Source organism: Poecilia mexicana, unplaced genomic scaffold (genome assembly GCF_051168715.1).
Source record: "Poecilia mexicana isolate PSO_F unplaced genomic scaffold, ASM5116871v1 scaffold_23, whole genome shotgun sequence".
Classification (NCBI taxonomy): domain Eukaryota; kingdom Metazoa; phylum Chordata; class Actinopteri; order Cyprinodontiformes; family Poeciliidae; genus Poecilia; species Poecilia mexicana.
In genome coordinates this window covers 11,615,614-11,635,418 of record NW_028263392.1, presented here as the reverse complement: position 1 = coordinate 11,635,418, position 19,805 = coordinate 11,615,614, and the positions used below count along the sequence as shown (strand labels likewise).

Below are 19,805 nucleotides of genomic sequence, written 5' to 3'. Positions count from 1 at the left end.
TTTTAAGAGACTTAGCAGATGAAAAGCACCATGTGAAAAATAACAATCTATAAGCAAATATTAAACATGTTATCAACTAAGTCCAAATTAGTTTTTTTTATTGTAATATTCTAATCTCACATATTGCCTTTTCATTAGCTGCAAGCAGAAATCCATCATAATCAGCAGAAATAAGGATTCGAAAACCTCAGCCTGTGTAATTATGAACGTAATCATGTCTCACTTAGTGAGTTACTGAAAAGTAAATGATTTCCCAATTTAATAAACCAAAATAATATGTCTCTTAGCTCTTTATGTTTCTTTCTTTGTCAGAGACACTGAGCGAGGGAAAGAGGAATGCATTTACTTTGGTCAACTGAAATAGATGGCCCCGGATCCTTTCAAGATGTGGAATGTGAAATCAATTCGGATCATCTGAGATGCGTCCACCATGGTCTCTCTTTTATACAAAAGGAGAACTCTATCACTGGGATAACTACTTGCCTGTTCAACCTTATGACTTCAATTTGCCTCAGTGGGTCAGTGGCCGTCCACGCTGTGCACATGATGTTCATTATACTAAATGCAATCCACTGAGGAGCTGCACATGTGGAATTAAGAGGTGGGCTGTCCTGCATGTGACACTCTCAGATGAAATTAAGCTCGTACCGCAGTCACTCTGGGAAAGAGCTGACAGGCCCGTCCTTCGAAACCGACAGTCGGTTTTCTGATGGCATGCACACTTTGTAGGAGAAAAGTTTCTGTTCAAACCTGTCAAAAGAAGCGGTGATGGTGGAGGTATATGGGAAGATTTAACTGGAGCGCAGAGGGCTGGCTAAGAGGATTTTCCATTTTAACGTCTCACCAGGTGTCAAAGTCACTCAGTCCTGATTTCCAGGGGACTGAAATCAAGGCCCTCCTTCGTTCATGAGATAAGAGCCTCAATGGACAAGGATCGTTGTACATTTGTAACCAACACAAGGCTGTGCAAAATTATAAAGTGGTAGAAAACGGGGAGGAGAGGTTAGATTTATTGGCATGTTTGACTAACAGTTCAGGAAGGCAGCCAAGTCTTGGTAGCTTTAGAGTTGCGTGTACTCGTTCTGTTGGTTGTACATTTACCATGTGGTATCAGGGAAAAAGGGGTCTAACTACAGAGGCACGTCAGCTTTTAGGGGTCAGTTTGCCGCCACTTTATTGCTATGCACTGCCTTTTGTAGGCCTGTCACATAGAATCCTAATTAAAGCTTGTGGATATAACACAACACAACAAAATGTGGGAAAGTTCAAGAGGTACTGCACACATGGCAAACTGCACATACTTGCCGCCTGTAATGATTTTGTTTTTATTTGGTAAAGTGGTTTTGAATCCATTTGGAGAGGTCGTGTAACCTGTTAGTGCAATCTGCTTTCCAAGAATGTCATGACACAAATGTGCTTTGGGCACAGTATGTTGGGTTAGGCTGAATCTCTGACTTTTAGCACTTATTTATTCCAGACAGTAACTCACCTTTGTGATGTCGGCGTTGCCCTCGCAGGTGTAAAAATGCGTTGCTCTCTTTTCAGACCATGTTGCCTCTAATGCCGCAATCCTCTTTGTGAACGTGACGTTGTGCCCGCTGATAGAAAGCAGGATTAACCCATGCATAGAAAGAGAGCGGAACATTAAGAGAGCTTCATGGAGCACTCAGCAGGATATGGCAATGCTCCTGTTGTACTCAGGAGCTGAGGGCAATGGGTTCCTCTTCCCATGCGCACACGGACATTAGATAAAAAAATAAAAAGTCTTTCCTCTTCCAAGATTTCAGCAGGCTCGCCACAACAACAACAACAACAACAACAATGCATGCTGCAGGGACCATTACTACAGTGACGCCTTCTGGGTGGGAGAATCTCCTAGGCGACGTCCCCTGCTGACACGCCTACAGGTAGCCGATATCTTCCTACAGGCAGGTGCATCCTGTGCACCAGCAGACGGAGCAGTCTGAGAAAGGCTGAACTTTCTTTTTTTATAGACTCACAATTGTTTTGGTAAGCAACAGCAAAAGAAAGCGAGTATATGCCAGGATTCATATTAGAATACTGCGTTTGTTTTGCAAATTTTATGATTGCTTTAAGTTCATCGTGCTTTGTTTCGGGGATTACTTCCCTGTGGATTCAAGTGGCTGTTGGAGATCTTTACTTTTCTTTCTTTTCTTTTTTTTGTGTTGACATAACTTGTTGCACAACAAGACTGAGGGGCCCCAGTAGATTCAGGGTCAGACCTCAGGGCCAGCGATGGAAAGATTTGAATCTGGGTGCTGTGTGGATGGAGTGAGAGAGAGCCAGCACATCGACTACCGAGGAGTTGTTGGGGACACACAGCCTTCGTATACAAGTGCTCTGCTGAAGGAAGGGGATCGCTGCATCCGGAGCATTTCACATATCCATAGACACGAAACAGCAGCCCAGCGGTACAACGCCATACGGACTCAAGCGGGTTTTTCTCCAGAAAAGTGAGTATTCAACATCTTACATGGAAAAAGGTAGTAGAAAAAAAGGACACAGATGTGGCACCACACTGAAAAATGCAGATGAACTACAGGCCAATCACCTTCATGTTGGATTGATAAAGTAATTCAAAAGGAGCCCTGATCATGTATTGAGTTTCCCTGATGAAGTATTCAAAATGTCTGAGAAACTGAATTTGGACGTTAACTTTAAATCATCAAAGTGAAAAATCACATAAAAATGAAATAAAACATTTTGATGATATTTAAATTCGTGAGATGAACTTGAATATCATCAAGTCACACATGCAAAGTAAGTTCATGTCGGTCAGTCTGACTGTCAGCATGCACCTCGCAAATTCCTGGTTTGAACTGACCCTCAGGTTGATGCAGTGGACGCGAACGCGCAACACTAAGAGCTATCCTCTCGAGTAGACGGGTGTTATTTTGAACCCGACCCTTTCTGATCCTCGTGCACAAGCTCTGTGATTCACCACTCGGGCCAGAGCAGGCAGAATGCAGTGGGGAAGATAAACAGCGCTGAATCAAGTGCTCAGAATAGCAGCAGTGCACAAAAGAACTACTGACCCATATCTGTAATGACCTACATTCGATATCACAGAAAGACACAGAGTGTAACAGATCTTCCTGAGTCAACTCGGCAGATATCAAGCAACTCTTACCAAAGACTCAGGAGTGTGAATTATATTTGTCAAAATTCTGCCCTCTGTTTGCAATGGCTTGTACAGCAAAGTTCTGATTGGCAGTTTTCTCATGGCCTCTCGGAGCTGCAGTGAGGTAATGACAGATAAAATTAGCAGTGAGGAAGCAACAGGAAATGTTTCTTGGCTGTCATCTGCTTGATGACAAGGGCAACATGTCAATTAGGACGCATGACTGCATGAAACAGCTTTCACTTGCGAGGTTGGCGTACAGAGGGGTTTAGGATTACTTCTGAAACCGTTCATGTAAAGTCATGCTGCAGTTTCAGAGTGTATTCTTATCGTTTTAAAATATGACATCCTCTAGCACTTGTTAACTTCCCAACATGAGATGTTATCTGAGAAGAAAGTGGCTAAAGCAAAGTAACCCAATGACCTAACAGACACCGAAAAAAACAACAAAAAAACAAACAATAAAAAAACTCAACTTGTAGTGTCTATAATGCCGACCTTGCATAGTTAGATTTCACGTAACTGCTTTCATGTGAATGAAGTGGTGACCGCTCTGTGCAGTCAGGCCAAATATGATCATGTGAATGAGACACAATTTCAAACAACCTTTTCTAACATCAACAAGATGGTTCACTTGAAAAAAGGACAAGCAGTCATGAGACATATAAGGTCTTGCGTATCTGATAAAAGTAAAAACTGAAAAGCCACAAAATATCCTTGTTCATTGTCTGAAACGTCCAGAATACACAATGCTAATGTTAGCCTGTTTGTAGCGCCTTTCAGCAGTTGTTCTACCTCTTTAAATGTCAAATTTCATCATTCAGCCTCGCACATATTCCCGTCAACTCTGATCAGGTTCCCTGTGGCATGCTTCCCCATAGGGATGCACAAGGTTAGTTTTCTCCCACCCATAAGATTTTCTTGTAGATCAGTTTTGGTGTCACTGGATTTCAGGGTGGCAAGAGTGAACGGGGCTGAATATAAAAACATACCATGATTTCCATTTGTAATTTAAATGTTTTTATTAGTAAATGTTGAACAGTACAAGTAATGTTTCTTCCACTTCACAACTTTGCGTGCTGGTCTACCAAAAACAATCCCAGGAAGCTCAATTGCATGGCTGCAAAACGTGGACAAACTTCCAAGCAGCATTACTACTGTTGCAACACATCGTTATTTTATCTGGCACCGCATCTGGAACATGGCTGCTTAGCGGTGTTCAGGTGGTTAGTGGGTGACTACTGGAAGTATGCCCCCAAACAGGATTCTGCGTAGGCACACAAACCCATACAGTTTTATCTCGGCCCTGATCGCAGGATTGATTGGGTTAACTGGCCTCATGGTGGAGGTAGGGAGGAGGGGATGTGACGCTGCTCTCAGTACATAACACCAACACTGTCTGCAGACACAGCGACCAAGCAACCACTTCTCAGCCTCCTGCAGACGTATTTATTCACATCTTGGACTGAAGAAGGATCTTTGTTTTCATCCTGTTCATTTATCTACGAGGTATCGACGTAGTTCCGCCTTTATAGTCGCCTTCGTACGGTTTCGCGATGGTCTCACAGCTGGAAAGTTGTTCCCTATTTTTTTTTTTTGTCAACGTGGGCATCTGGTTTCTGAGGCAGCTGCTAGCTTACTCAAAGAAAGATGCTCGACTTTACTCCTGGGGTAAACTTAAACAGTTTAAGCCGGTTTAGTAGCTGCTAAACGGCGTGCAAGCTTAAGTCGAAGACCTTAAATTGCCGGAAGAATTGACTGAACCCTAAGACATGGCAACAAAAGCTGCTAATGCTACATGCTAGCGGTCGCTCCCACATGTCTACAACGGAGTAGTCTGGATGTAGCTCATGTGGTTACCCACAAGTTACTTATCGTTAATATGGAAATATATTGGCTTTATAATGGGTTTAACAGCAAAATTGTCCGAAATGTTTGAATTTTATGTATGTAGCTTTATGGCGCTAGAAGCTTTTTAAAAATGATAAAATATTGTTGACTCAGAGTTTAGGTCTTTAACATTTATATGGGCGCTACAAACTGGTGGTGATAATAATGTTGGACTATTTAACCTCTGTGAGTGACTGGCAGATATTATTAGGCATTATTGCTCAAAGCTATTAATGTTAATCATTGAACTAGCTAACCTAGATGTAGCGACTAAACAGGTGTTAACGCAATTTTTTTTCCCCCTCCCCGTTAAATAGTTAATTTAATGCAACTTTTGCGGAAGTTTCAGTGAAGTTTTCTAACAGGACATTATTTCACAAGCTTTTTTCTAGTATACAGTCGCAAAAAAAGGACACATGTGAGTCCAGGGCCAAACTTGCTTTAGAAATATGTTAAAAATAATAGAAGTCTTCCTTCTAGATATTCACCATTATTTATATTCTGCATTCTACAGTATAAATAATGTATGTTGTCCTTATTTCTAATTCGGCGTGATTAAAACGCTAAAATACTACTAATAGTTGCGACATTTGCCTACTGTATCTTCAGTGAAAGTAGTTTGTGTTTTTCACTATACTCCCTTCATTACTCTTAAATATACCTTTCCAAATGCTGCAGAAAAAAGAAACAAGTTGTTCATGTTTTTGTTTTGCTGGTAGATGATTGCAGTTAGTTCCTCATAACTTTTTCCAGATGCATGGTAAAAGCCAGTTAAAAGATAAACAGGATTAGGAAAATACCATAAGGTGGGCTGCATCCTGTTCCCAAAATGTAGAGATAAGCGGCCCTCGTAATAGATTTTAAGGCCTATCATAAATGGTCAGATAGAGATACTCCATTGATGCACCTCAATGTAAACAGCAATGATCTGAAGCATCATATTTTTTTATCATCTACGGGTGTGGAGTGCTAGCAGCTAATGTTTGCTGGCTGCCGATAATCTAATCTAGGTCACCAGGCCAGTAACACTTCAGTCAACATACATATGATGGTGCAGAGGGGTGTTTGTGTGTTTCATTTAATTTACTATAATTTTGAGCTAAATTTAAGAAAAAAATGTCCAACTGTTTACCTACAGTGATGGATTTGTGTGTTACTCGGTCAACGTTCAGGGTTTATGCTGCACATTGGATAGTGTGAGGACTATTGCACTGTTGTTTGTTTATTTTTTTCTACTTTCGTCATGCAATAGTTCAGATCTCGTGGTGGCAGTGGGTTACTTTATAACTAAGCTTCTATGTGATTTAAAATGTTTCGTATAGGACACCGCATTTTGTACAGGTCCTGCGAAACATTAAATCCCTGTTGTCATGTGGATATTTTTTTTTATTTTTTCCTGAGGTTGCGCCTCTGTGTGATTTTTTTTGGCAGCATGGCGGATTATTTAATCAGTGGCGGTACGGGCTACATCCCAGATGACGGACTGTCGGCACAGCAGCTCTTTTCAGTTGGCGACGGCCTTACCTACAAGTAAGTATCCACGCATCACAGAATGCAAGTGTTTATTTTTTACTTTTTTTTTCTTCCCCACACATCTGTGCACATTCGTGAAACAGAATCAAAAGGTTTACAATTATTTATTTTTTTTTTTTAAGAGCTCAATTAGGTTACGCTAAGTTAAGTGTGCACATCAGTGCTTTGTAATGGTCAACGCATTTTGAACCAGCAGATCTGACCAACAGTGTGTTGTCTCGGATGGCCATACGGCTGAAGAGCTATGCTCTAAAGGAGATGGGTTGACTTACAAGTGAGTAAACCAGTCATCTTCAAACTATTAAAAGAAACCCTCTGTCTATGGAGGATGTTTTTTTTTTTTTTTATTTAAAGGGGAAAGCAAATTATTGCTCTTTAAGGAAAAACTATTTGCATTTATCCCAAAATTATGATGATTTTCATGCAATAAAGTGTCAAAACTTGATCTTTGTTATGGGGGGAAAAATAAAATTGCTCCAGTCAGCATAACGCTTGTTATTGTTATTTACCTAAACAGATCAGTAAAGTGCTTGGCCTCTCTTGTAAACACAGAATGCATGACTAACACTTTATGCTATTTCTTGCACATTGGGTCTAATTAAGCACCGCTGCCTCACCCTTTCTTGCTTCTCTCTTACCATGTTGGTGGCACATGCTTTATGGATCAGCTGGCCATGAATTTGAAACTTAAATTCATAGTTGAAGCCCATAGGTTTACATACACTGTATTAAAAGATGCATAACCTGTTTTTTTTTGGTTTTTTTTTGTTCACCAGTGTTAAATCAGACAGTTTAGGTTAAGTTCAGTTTCTTTTCTACAGTGCAAGTAAACCTCAGGTTTCATCTGTAAAGAAATGGCAAAAACATAAAGCCATCCATCTTTTTTTGTTTTGGAACAAAAAGATTCTGAAACTGAGATGCATGCGCAGCTTCTTTCCACTCGCATAAATCCCCAACCATCACATCGGTTTTCAACAGTTACTCATGCCCGGGATCCCTCTGCAGCTTCTCCTTTAGAGCACTTTTAATTATTAGCTGAAAATCGCAAAATTTCTGGCCTCGTTCTGCTTCGCTGCTGCTTAGCAATAAGACAACATTCCTGTTTCTGTAAAACATTTAACTTGTAGCTGCCTGAATGGGCATCGTGTAGCTTAGTTAAAGGTTTTGTTGTCTTTTTGTTTTGTTTTTTTTGTCTAAAAAAAGATGATTGTAGCACTGGTTGAAATTCAGCATTTTTTTTCTCGATTCAAAATAAAAAATGTGATGTGTAAAATCTTTTTTTTTTTGTCTCTACTTGCGAAAAATCTAACAAGGAAGGTCACACAGGAAGTCATTGTTAGTGAGAATAGAAACTTCCTGTATCATTGTGCTATAAATACTAACGCAGAAATCACACTTCAGACGTCAGTCTAGTCTTTCGGATATGTGCACCTGCATGTTGAATACTTCAGCCTGATTGACATCTTTAAGCCCGGGTGTTATTTGTGTAACAGGCAGAAACAAGAAGATGGACTACTTTTTTAATGTCGAGAGATTAATCGTTGAAAAAGCAAAAGTGGCGCCATGACGGGGATTAAATTACAATGCCTAACAAGAATATTGCAACGTGATACGTTTGATAGAAAGACTTAGGTAGATCATAGTGCAGTGCTGTCTGAAAACCGGATAGTTTGCGTAGTATTTGAAAGTAGAGCAGAGGTTCACCTTTCATCAGGACAACAACTCTAAAGACGGAGATAGAAGACGACCAAATACAGGCTCACTTTCATCCTTCTTCTCAGACTGTAACATGAAATTGCATTGAAATTAATGTAAATTTGAAGTTTGTTACATGAGAATGATTGGTAAAGGTCAATGGGTAAAAAAAAAACAAATCAAAGGGTAATACAAAATTAAAGCATCCACCATAATTCATGGTTGTACAAAACATTCAGCAGACAGTATTGTTTCAGAAACATGATTGGCATGCAGAACATTAGTCTTCACAGTCAAGTAATGGGTGTCTGTGCATACCATTTATAGATTTGAAATGGTTTTAATTTGATTTTAAGAATGCTCTTTATATTTATTTAATTTCTTTTGATTGTTCCTATGCAAAAATGCGAAATCCCTTGAATGCTGAGGTGAGAGAAAGTGAGCAGAGTGACCTTTGTTTGTTTTTGTTCCTCTTCAAACACTCCCACTTAGCATCCTGGATTTGTCTACATTTAACATTCAAATGAAAACCACAATAAGGCCACAGGCCTTTGTTTCCCTTCGGAGTCGGAGCCGGTTTGCTTCCGACTCTTGAGTCGGTTCAGACCGTGATGCTGCTGAGGTCTGAGGCTCCAGCTAAATGCTAACAGATGTGGACCCTGCGTGCCGTTTGCGGCTGGAACTCCTGCCATTTAGCGTCCCGTTTCAGGGAAGCTATTTTTGACTCCCGGTCTGCACCCACGCTGACGCAAAGTAGATTAAAAGTCATCCCTCATATTCCACTCTCCTGCACCAGTAGTGCTCATCTCTCCTCAGTTTGGATCCGTTCCTACTATGTGCTTTTCATTTTAAAAATGCAAAGCTCCCATTTAGTCCTGTGCCGTTCCATTCGTCTACTGCATGGTCTCACACCCATCTGCAAAAACCACTAAGTACACACAGACTGCCTGAAGAGAGGGGGGGTGGCGACACACAGTATTTCTGTCTAGCTTTTTCTCCTCAGAATTCTTTCATTCTAGTTCTTGTAGTGTTTACTCGGCACAAAGAGGTCAACTCCAGCTTCTTAGCAGGTAGATGGCATACCCTGCTGTCCGTAGTGTCTGTTCTCAGCCATGTTTTTCTTTTGGAAAACATAAAGAGGCAACTCGTAACAGTAAGATGTAATTCCAGCCCTGAGTTTGGTCCAAAAACGGTTTATGTTGTTCGGTCGGCTCATGTTAAGTGAGGTCTTAATCTGGAGCTCCTGGAGTTTCTATTAAAGATCGATTATGTTTTGAGATTTCAATGACGATCCATTATTTTTCCATTAATTTCTGATTTCTTCTTTGTCTTTCAGTGACTTCCTGATTTTGCCTGGCTTCATTGACTTTACCTCTGATGAAGTGGTGAGTATTTTCTTTTTTTATTCGTGAGCTAGAACTTTCTGGCTGGCGCTTTGCTCCCTCACGCCGAAAACGTTTGGAAAGGATCTTCTCAAACGAAAAGAAAGCAGAGCCGCATGTAAAGTCTTCCACTGTGCATCACAGCCTCGTTTTCTACATCCAGTTGTTTGCAGAAGTCGTGGTATTTTCCACCTCTTACTGACACGAGAGCTGCTCTTTTTCTGACTTGCTGTTTTTGCTGAGTGTGGTGAGACGCCGGCTGCACCCACACCCCTCGGGTGTTTACGTTCACGTCTGGTCAGTGGCTCATCCGCCTCTCAGCAGATGCGTTAATCTCTGGGCTTTGCGCGAAATGAAACCTCCCTCTTCTGCCCCCGTCCATTTCTAAGGGTTTCAGTTTAATTGATCTATAATCTCTGCTGCTGTTTTAAGGAAACAAGTTTAACGAAATATCTCTGATCACAACAAACATGGAAGTTCATGATGGGAAATACTAACCGTAACATCAACATGTTGGTTTGATACTTGAAGTTTTATGCCGTTGTGCAATATTTGATTAAATATGTGAGGTTTTTGACGCCTTTTTTTTTCCATTGAGTAAAATCAGAATGCGGTATTGTACTTTTTGCCTTCGCTGTGAACTCCTGAGAAACACTGCGATCTGCCTCCAAAGTTTACGTCTGCGTGAGATAAAGAGCAAATTCGAGACGTGAGTTAGACTGATGCGCCGGTTTCCCATGCGAGGAATGCTGCTTCTGTTTTATTTTATTTTCTTTCACAAGTGTAAAAAAGAAAAATCCCAAAAATGCTGGTTCTCGTGGGAGTGAGTGATAAGTGAAGATAAATTCTGTTGTTTAGGGGGAAAATAGTCATGAGCCATGACACAATTTACTGGATTTGATGTTCAGCCATCTTAAATCACAGAGTAACACCAAACTGAGACACTTTGGGGTTTTTCCTTTCCCTTTAACCAGCATTAACTTAAAACTAGTGACACAGTGTATTACGCCCCCTGCTGGATGAAAGTGTGCAATCTTGTTTTAACTTTCACAGGACCTGACGTCGGCACTCACCAAGAAGATCACCCTGAAAACGCCTCTCATCTCGTCGCCCATGGACACCGTCACAGAGTCGGCCATGGCAATTGCTATGGCGGTAAGGAAATGCAGAATTCGCTTTTATATCTTTTTTTTTAATCTAAGCGTACAACGTTTTTGAAGTTAAATGTGGTTTTTTCTTCCTAATTTGCTAGCTAATGGGAGGAATGGGGTTCATTCATCACAACTGCACACCTGAATTCCAGGCCAATGAGGTCAGGAAGGTCAAGGTAAAGGAACGATTTCCGCTTCTGTCATGTTTCTCTATAAACGATGGGTATTTATTTATTTTTTAGTCATGCATGTTGTATTTTATTTTGACTGCAGAGGTGGTTGTTGTGGTGTTTTTGTTTTGTCAAATCTTACAAAAATGGAATAAAGTACAAATGATTAATCTGAAGCTGCTCTCTTGACTTTTCCTAATTTTTTCCCCTTATCTTTTTTTTTATTATTGTAGCATATGGTAACTTTCACCTTCTGTGTGTGGTGCATGTTTTTGTTATCGCCGTGTATGTTTTCCCTTTTTTTTCTTTGTTGCGTGCTGTGTATTACAATTTCTTACCTGTGTGGAGTTGTTTTTGCTTCATCTGCTGCTTTACTCACAAGCAAAACCCCACTTTGGTCACAAAATGATTCACGATTTCGTTCACTTTTCTGTTCCTTTCCAGAGGTTCGAACAGGGCTTCATCACAGACCCGGTCGTAATGAGTCCGCGTCACACGATCGGAGATGTGTTTGAGGCCAAAGTAAGACACGGTTTCTCTGGAATCCCCATCACGGAGACGGGAAAAATGGGCAGCAAGCTGGTTGGGATCGTCACCTCCAGAGACATCGACTTCCTCTCTGAGAAGGACCATGGCAAACCTCTGGAGGAGGTGTGCTGCTTTGCAATTTCTGGGAGTTTTTCCACACTTTGATTTTGTTTTATCGCCGTAATCATGCTTGTAATCTTCCAGGCTATGACGAAAAGAGAGGACTTGGTGGTAGCTCCGGCTGGCGTCACGCTCAAAGAAGCCAATGATATTTTACAGAGGAGCAAAAAAGGTGAACATTGGCGTGTTTAAGCAGAGTTCCCTGTGTTGCTTCCTAAGCTAATTTCGACGCTCTCATTTCAGGCAAGCTTCCCATTGTGAACGATCGTGACGAGCTGGTGGCCATTATCGCCAGGACAGATCTGAAGAAGAACAGAGACTACCCTCTAGCATCAAAAGATCCACGCAAACAGCTCCTCTGTGGTGCCGCCATCGGCACCCGGGAGGATGACAAATACCGACTGGACCTACTGGTGCAGGCTGGGGTTGATGTGGTTGTGCTGGTAGGTGTTATTTATATATAAATATATATGTTTTATGATTATTATTTTAGGGGAAAGGTGTCCTGTTTTTTAGCAGTGATTGAGAAACAGGCCTGTTGGAAGATAAATCAGCATGACCTGCAGCAATGTGTTCATGTCAGGACGTGAAGATGCTGTTTAGAGAATTTTAGTTCGTCATCCCTCCAGCGAGTTTAGCCACAGAGCGCCCTCTGGTGGCCGCTGCTGACCACTGCGTTATTTTGTGAGCTTTTGAAGAATTGTGCTGGATAAATACACTACAAACTGCAGCTCTATAGTCATTAAAATATTTATAAGACCTTTAAAGTACAATCTTTATGTTGTATTTTTCTATTATTGATCTTCTGTTGAAACATTCACATTAATATTTCCTGCCTGCTTTCTGTCCAGTCTGTAATGCTATCACAATTATACGGTTGTCAATGTAAAATCCACACATAATTTGTTCATATTTTATTCAGAACTTTTTGAAGTGTGGTATACTTTCACCTAAAACAAAAAAAAAAAAACGTTTCTGTATTTCCAGGATTCTTCACAAGGCAACTCAGTGTATCAGATCAACATGATCAACTACATTAAACAAAAGCATCCTGAACTACAAGTCGTGGGAGGAAATGGTGAGTTTGTTGCAATTGGAAATGGCCGAGTGTCTGAGTTGAAGGTTAAACCCAAGCAACTTATAGGAGCTATTTCCCTATTTTCATTTAAATTTGAGAGTTTTAGAAAAGTAGCAGCACTTGATAAGAATGATTTCATTGACCTTCCACATGTCATGACACAGAAACTAATGCTTGTGTCAAAGAGAAATGTTCCACAACAGCAGGACATTGACAAGTGGCTATACCTGCAAAGCATCAAGCTCCACAACATTAGATGATCTGCTCATTGGCACAAATGCACCTAAAGTATTGGAGCCGTGGGAGCTGCTCAACAGTCGGGATGAAGGCCCATATGCAGTTTGGACCCGAGTTGGATGGGTCATCAATGGTCCCCTCCGGAGTGAAAGGGACAAAACAGGCTTCCATGCTTTCACTGCAAACAGGATTTCTGTTAAACGTCAATAAATACATCTGCAATGAAGCAGAGGGCAAGAACATCAACCTGGGAAAAGATGCTACCAGCTTTTCTTCCCAGCTCCAAGATGGACAGGAGTTGCTGGCTGAGGAGATTCGCTAGAACCTGCAGATCTATCCAAAGTTGGGTCAAGCAGAAGCTGACCAGAACAGACTGGAGGAAGAAGAGGATGCCCGTCTAAAGCTGGAGGAGGTGACCGGTGAAGGAAAGATGGCGCTGGTGGACAACATTCTGGTAATGGAGAACCAGAACAACAAGCTGCTGAAGGAGTGCAAGCTGATGAAGCTGAAAACATCTGTAGCTTGGACACCTTGGGCTGTCTCTGAAGATGGCCAGCTGTACGGTCCAGTGGTTGATAAAGGAGTCCTCGGAGTGAGTGGACGTCTCGGAGGACCTGCTGTGCCACCTGGGGCTGGACATCCAGTTGTCCCGTGTAAAGCCATGCATGTGCTGTTAATTCTGTGATGCATTTACCATCTGCTTGGTCCAGCTGGTAGAAACCACATGTTGACCAGACTGTATCAGAGATGCCGGATAATCAGTGCAAACTCTGCTGCCAGAAAAATCCTGTCTGACTGTGTTACCTGCAGAAGAAATGGAGGAAAACATCTGGAACAAAAAATGGCAGTGGAAAAGATGCCACCAGATAAACCTCCATTTACAGACATTGGAGCTGATTGTGCTTTTCATTTGAAAGTGTTTCATGCCCTGGATGCCACTTCCTGTAGTAATGTAATCAGAAGATTCATCTGCAGGAGTGGTCCAGTTTCTTCCATCAGGTCAGATGATGAAAGATTGCAAACTGTTTTCTGTGAGGCTGAAGCCATTCTGAATGACAGACCCATCACTTTGGTCTCTGATGATCCAAATGATTTAGAAGCTCTCACGCCCAATCACATCCCAATGTTGAAGAGCAAACTTGTTCTGCCACCTGGACTGTTTCAGGAACAAGACCCGTACCTCAGACGCAGGTGGAAGCAAGTACTGCATATGGCTGGAGCTAATCTAAATTCTAAAATTCAGTTAAATTTATAGTTTAGATTATTTAGTTTATTTTTATTTTTTTGCTTATTGTCTAGTTGATTTATAATTACAATTTTTGTTTAATTTGTTATTTAGAATAAATTAGTTGGTTAGTGTTTGGTAAAACTAATCATTGTTTTATCATTTTATTTGAGTGTTTTATCTAAATGTGTTCAGTTACCTAACTGGCTCTGACCAGTGATTCTTTAAGGTGCTTTTTTATCTATAATGTAGTTTCCTACTCAAGGGGTCCATCTGTTCTGTAATCTCAGCATTGTTCTACTGAAGAAGGTCATTATAATAAAAGCCAGTTCCCAAGCAGAGTTGAGTAGATCTTTGATCCTGAGCGGGTTAGAGGTTGTGGATCTCTCCCTTTGCAAAGGAAGGCATAAAAACCTCATTGGTCTTGTGTCTGGTTCTTTACAGGTCGTGAGCTAATTAAAAAAAAAACCCAACAGTAATTCACTTAATTAGTTCATTAATTTCAGTTGGCATGTGGGTGTTTCACGGTATAAATAGGTAGGTGGGTTTTAGGTAGCTTATTATGCACGTGGGTGGTCATAAGGTTTTTTACCAGTCTATGGAATCAGTCACTAGTCTCAGTCATCAGTCTGTCAGTCAATCGTTGAGAGAACAGGTGCAGGAATCAGAGCAGGAGAAGAAGCAGAGTCCTGCAACACCCGTAACTCGTTTTGCCTCAACTGTGGAATAAAACAACCAAAGAACTGCATTTTTAACTTTCGATCCTTTTGAATTCGTAAACCAGGAACCCACGGTGCATCAGGTGACTATTTGAGTTGGATTCACCTTTTGTTTTGATCACCTTTAATTTCTGAGTTTTTTTTGTTGTTTTTGAGTTTGAGTTTTCGACAAATAGTCACTACACAACTGCTAACAGTTCTTGGAACTGTCTTACAAAATGTTGCAAGAGTATTACTGCTGCTGTCTTGTTTTAAAATAGTTTTTTTTTCCCCCCGCAGTGGTTACAGCAGCCCAGGCCAAGAATCTGATTGATGCCGGTGTGGATGCTCTGAGGGTTGGGATGGGTTGTGGCTCCATTTGCATCACGCAGGAAGGTACTCGACAACTGAGCACTCAGATGGCAATGCAGAAAAGTTTGCAGTCCGCTCATCAGTTGCAAAGCTACGGGACTGCAGGTCCACTACAGCAGACTGTCCTGCGCTGCATCACCTGTACTTATTTATTTTCTTAAATTCCTTTTAGTGATGGCCTGTGGGCGTCCTCAGGGAACGTCTGTGTATAAAGTAGCAGAGTACGCGAGACGTTTTGGCGTGCCGGTGATTGCGGACGGCGGTATTCAGACTGTGGGCCACGTGGTGAAGGCTCTGTCTCTGGGAGCATCGACTGGTGAGGCCCAAATGTTTACCAGGAGAAACAGCCCCCCCGTCCAATTTCCAGCTATTTCATAGCACCGTTTGAATGTCTGTTATCATACCACGTGTGAAACCTCTTCCAACAGTTATGATGGGCTCCCTGCTAGCTGCGACCACCGAGGCTCCTGGAGAGTACTTCTTCTCAGACGGCGTGCGACTGAAGAAATATCGGGGTATGGGGTCTCTGGATGCGATGGAGAAAAGCACCAGCAGCCAGAAGCGCTACTTTAGGTGTGTGGGAGCTAAAAAGTCTTAAACACAAACGTTATATTTGGGTGAAGTGAGTCTTGACTGGGTGATGTCTTCTCTTCAGTGAGGGTGATAAGGTGAAGGTCGCTCAGGGCGTGTCGGGCTCGGTCCAGGACAAAGGCTCCATCCATAAGTTTGTACCATACCTCATAGCTGGAATCCAACATGGCTGCCAGGACATCGGAGCAAAGAGCCTGTCTGTCCTCCGGTGGGGTTTCTTTCTGTTTTACTTGGAGCACGCGTGCAATATTTAGGTATACTACATTAAAATAATTAGATTCTTCTTTTTCTTAGTTCTATGATGTACTCTGGGGAGCTGAAGTTTGAGAAGCGAACTATGTCCGCACAGGTTGAGGGAGGCGTTCATGGACTACACTCGTAAGTAACTTCAATAACTCCAAAATATATTCAATTTCTAGAATTGAGTTCTTTAGCTCTTCAGCCTCTTGACGGTTTCTATATCGAGGCATATTTTTTCTGAAACACACATCCATCGAGCCAGAACCAGAGGCTCGATGAATTCGTAACATGACTGTGATTCTGCTCACAGCGAGACTTCAAATTGACATTTTATGCTAAGCACATTTCTGAGGTCTGGCTTTAAGCTGAGTGACAACCTCCAGACTAAATGCTGATCTTTTTGTTTCTTTGCCTCCACAGTTATGAGAAGCGACTTTACTAAACGGAACTTAAGGAAGAGTGAAGGAGATCCAATCTGACAGTGACCAAATGTTTTCAAAACTTCTGCCAAAATCCACAAAAACACCCTCTCTGCTTGCTCTGCGTTAAGCCCACTCGCTCACTGATCACAAAACGGCTGATTCGGAGTAGAGGGCGGCATCGTAGCAAATGGAAAATCTTCAAACCTACACCGACTCTGAACACCTCAGACTTTGCTCTTAAGAAGTGGCGCATCAGGGTTCTTGTTAGTCTTTATTTTTGTTTGTTTGGTTCATGAGTGTGCAGCCCCACACCAGGTTCGTGTGCGTGAGGCTGATGGTCGTGTGAACTTCAGGTTGCGTGAGGTTACAGTAAAGTTGGGACGGAGTAAAGGCGCGCCGTGTTGTCTTTGTCCCGTCAGAAACGGCCGTGGCGCAGATCAGCGGCGTCTTTTTGTGGTTCGCTTTGGGCCCCACGCCTACCAGCAAACGCGCCGCCTGAAGCGTAACCCATCCCCGTTCAGCAACACACACCGACGTGTGCGTCTCTCTTTGTGCACCGTTCCAGTCCGGGACGGCAAACCTTTCCGAGTAATAGTTTTAGGTCATTGCAGATGTATGCAGCTCGTGTTACAGCACGTTATTTACTTGGTGTACAGTGCGTTCTTACAATTGACACGTTTGTCATCGTTGTTAATTGAATCAGAATAGTGGGCGGATCTGCAGTGGGGGCTTTTTTTTTCTTTTTTTTTTCCTCTTTGGAAATTCAATCATTCTGAGCCAAATAGCCAGTGCCCAATCTCAGTGTTGTTGGTGTATTTAACATGGAGGGCACCAAAAGCTAATGAACGTCAGATTTGTGTAGGATGTATAATGGGTCAATCATAAAGACTTAGTCAAAGTGACTTTTTCCTTGTTCGTAATCTGAATATTTTTTTCAGAGAAAACTCTTTATATTAAACCTGTAGAGTCCTGGCGACTTTGATTTCAGCTGGAAGGTTTTTGATAATGCATAATGCATGTTGTTTTTTTTTTTCACTGAGCCAAGCGAGGCTGTGTTTGTATTCTGCTTAGATCGCAAAAATACTGCCAAGTGTATCTACACTTCTTTTTATTTTATTTTATTTTTTGTTTTTAAACCTTGATACCAAAACCGATGCGGCAGTTAGCTCATCTGTTTCTTTCCTGTCAGGCATGGATTTGTTGCTTTTTTTTATCTGTTCACCAGAGGTATGCCTTGAAATAGAGATGGACACGTCGGCTCGGTGAATGGCGACACGTTCTTGCCACATTTTGTTTGAGTATCTTTGCTCGTCGTTCAGTTGACGTTGGAGTTAGACGTTGTTCAAAGTGGATATCCTTGCCATACTTTTACCGTACGTTTTTAATTTGTTCTCTAGCCCAATGAAGTTTCTCCATCCCACACAAGGTGAACTAACAGTGCTTGCAGCGACAATGACTTTTAAGAAAAATGTACATGACTATGACTGAAGAAAACAAATGCCTACAATAAGTTTGCAGAAACTGCTGTTTATTTTTCCAGATTCCCTATTTAAAACAGGTCATTCAGCTGTCCAGAATGTCTTAATTGTGAAGTACTGAGTCCTGTTAGTCCATCTACAAAGCACAACCGACATTTTATTAATGTTTCTCCTCTGTATCAATTTCAGTTTTCAGCGATTGTCGACAGTGACACATTTTGCAATCAAAAACCAAATGTTCTCTCTCCTTTTTTTCTAAACTGATGGGGAAATCTTCAGTTATTATCCATCAGGGGATTTTGAGGAAGATCACTTTAGGATATGTTTACAGTAAAAACACTCATAAGAGGAAAGTTGCTTTTGCTGTTTTTAATATGTTAAAATAAATAAATACAATACTGTGCATGAGCTCCTGTCATTATTTTCTTTTCAATCAGATTTAGGTTTAACTTTAAGAAAAAGAAGACAGATATTTAATGCTTTATTTCAACTTAAATTAATATGCCAGTCAGAGGATTGTACAGTGCTGTGAAAAAGTAGATCTTTTTTTTTGTCACACAGAAATGTTTTGGTTAATCAAACAAAATATTTCTGACAAAGATAACTAGAGTAAACTGAGAACCCAGTAATCAAACTTTAATTTGGTAAAGGAAACTAGCTCGAGAAACCAATCTGTGTTAGAACATGAATACGCTGTTAACACAATTATTGATTATATTGAGGTTAAAAATCCTGGCGATCTCAGAGTTTAGGAAAATAATCTGCAAACTGGTGAGACCAGAGCTCCCCACACAGGGGTGCTGCAAGCCTGGCTCAAAGCGGGTTCCCGAGGGCTGACCGTCTTCGAAGCGCCACGGAGCCGCGACGATGGGCCGAGTTTTCAACCACAGTGGTCGGCTTACGCAGAACTCCCTGAAGGGGCCCTATTTCTGCGACTTGTCAAAAATATGGAGAGCGGCATTTTCAACGTAAGTGTACCTTTTTAGTGTTATAAAATATCCCGACAGAAACTAACACGTGTGGTAAGTAGTGTTGACTTGACACAAGCTAATTTAGGCACAGAGCAGGTTAGCATGACCTGCTTCTGTTGGGTAGTGAACTTCCTCAGGCAAAAGGCTAAAATGATAAAAACAGCTTACCTGGGCAATACTCTGACTCCAGCAATTTTTAACTCTCAAAGTTACAAAGTTAAATTACAGGCAAGAAATTTAGACAAAGTACAGTGACTATGTGGAAGTTGTCTGTTTTATCCTACTTTTTGTGCTCTAAGAGGTCTTTTGAGCATCTAACTTTGTTTCCTGTATTAAGCTGTAAATGTAGCTCTACAGACTTCAACAAATACTACCCCTCTCCTTTTGAACTATGTTAATTCACGGTCACTGTATAATTACAACTGTTAATGATACAACAAAGGCTCTTAATATTATCCTTGTTGCAAATAAATATTTGCTTTTACCTCCGTAGGATTGCTGCACTAACGTTGAAGGACGGAACATTGCATCTTGAATTCCAGCGAACTGTAAGTTTGATATCCTCAATTGTAACTGATTATACGGTAAGTTTTATAGTCTTTGTAGCATGCTGTGTTTCTTTGTTTTTCTTTTAAATTCTTAGCATACAGTATATCCTCCAATGATTTTATGTATGTGTAAAATGAACACTGGTTGAAGTGACACGCTAAGCATTTTTGGCAAGACCCTCAAGAAACTAATCACCTTGCTACATCCTGTTGCCTAGCAATTTTGAATTAAAGTTGCTCAAAACAAAAGAAAAAAAAAATAAGATAAAGTGAAGCTACAAGAATGGAGTAGTCAAAGTCTTAACTTTCTGCTGGTTGTTGCAAGCTCTTAATG

General features: G+C 41.2%; 1 protein-coding gene across 4 annotated transcripts; it reads left to right on the top strand.

Moving 5' to 3' along the window:
• The first annotated feature begins 2,017 nt into the window (after positions 1–2,017).
• On the top strand, positions 2,018–18,355 carry impdh1b (IMP (inosine 5'-monophosphate) dehydrogenase 1b). 4 transcript variants are annotated; one of them, XM_088003468.1, is made up of 16 exons: positions 2,018–2,474; positions 6,464–6,562; positions 6,762–6,839; positions 9,597–9,645; positions 10,696–10,797; positions 10,895–10,969; positions 11,408–11,614; positions 11,696–11,783; positions 11,855–12,054; positions 12,599–12,689; positions 15,150–15,245; positions 15,394–15,537; positions 15,650–15,794; positions 15,877–16,020; positions 16,107–16,190; positions 16,473–18,355. In XM_088003468.1, exons 1-16 carry the CDS (start codon positions 2,257–2,259, stop codon positions 16,492–16,494), a joined length of 1,842 nt encoding a protein of 613 aa, XP_087859594.1. In that variant the 5' UTR covers positions 2,018–2,256; the 3' UTR covers positions 16,495–18,355. The 4 variants fall into 4 exon arrangements, with proteins under 4 accessions (XP_087859594.1, XP_087859593.1, XP_014844427.2 ...); XM_088003467.1 differs by having other exon boundaries at positions 6,759–6,839; XM_014988938.2 differs by lacking the exon at positions 2,018–2,474 and adding an exon at positions 4,469–4,651 and having other exon boundaries at positions 6,759–6,839.
• The last annotated feature ends 1,450 nt before the right edge of the window (positions 18,356–19,805 follow it).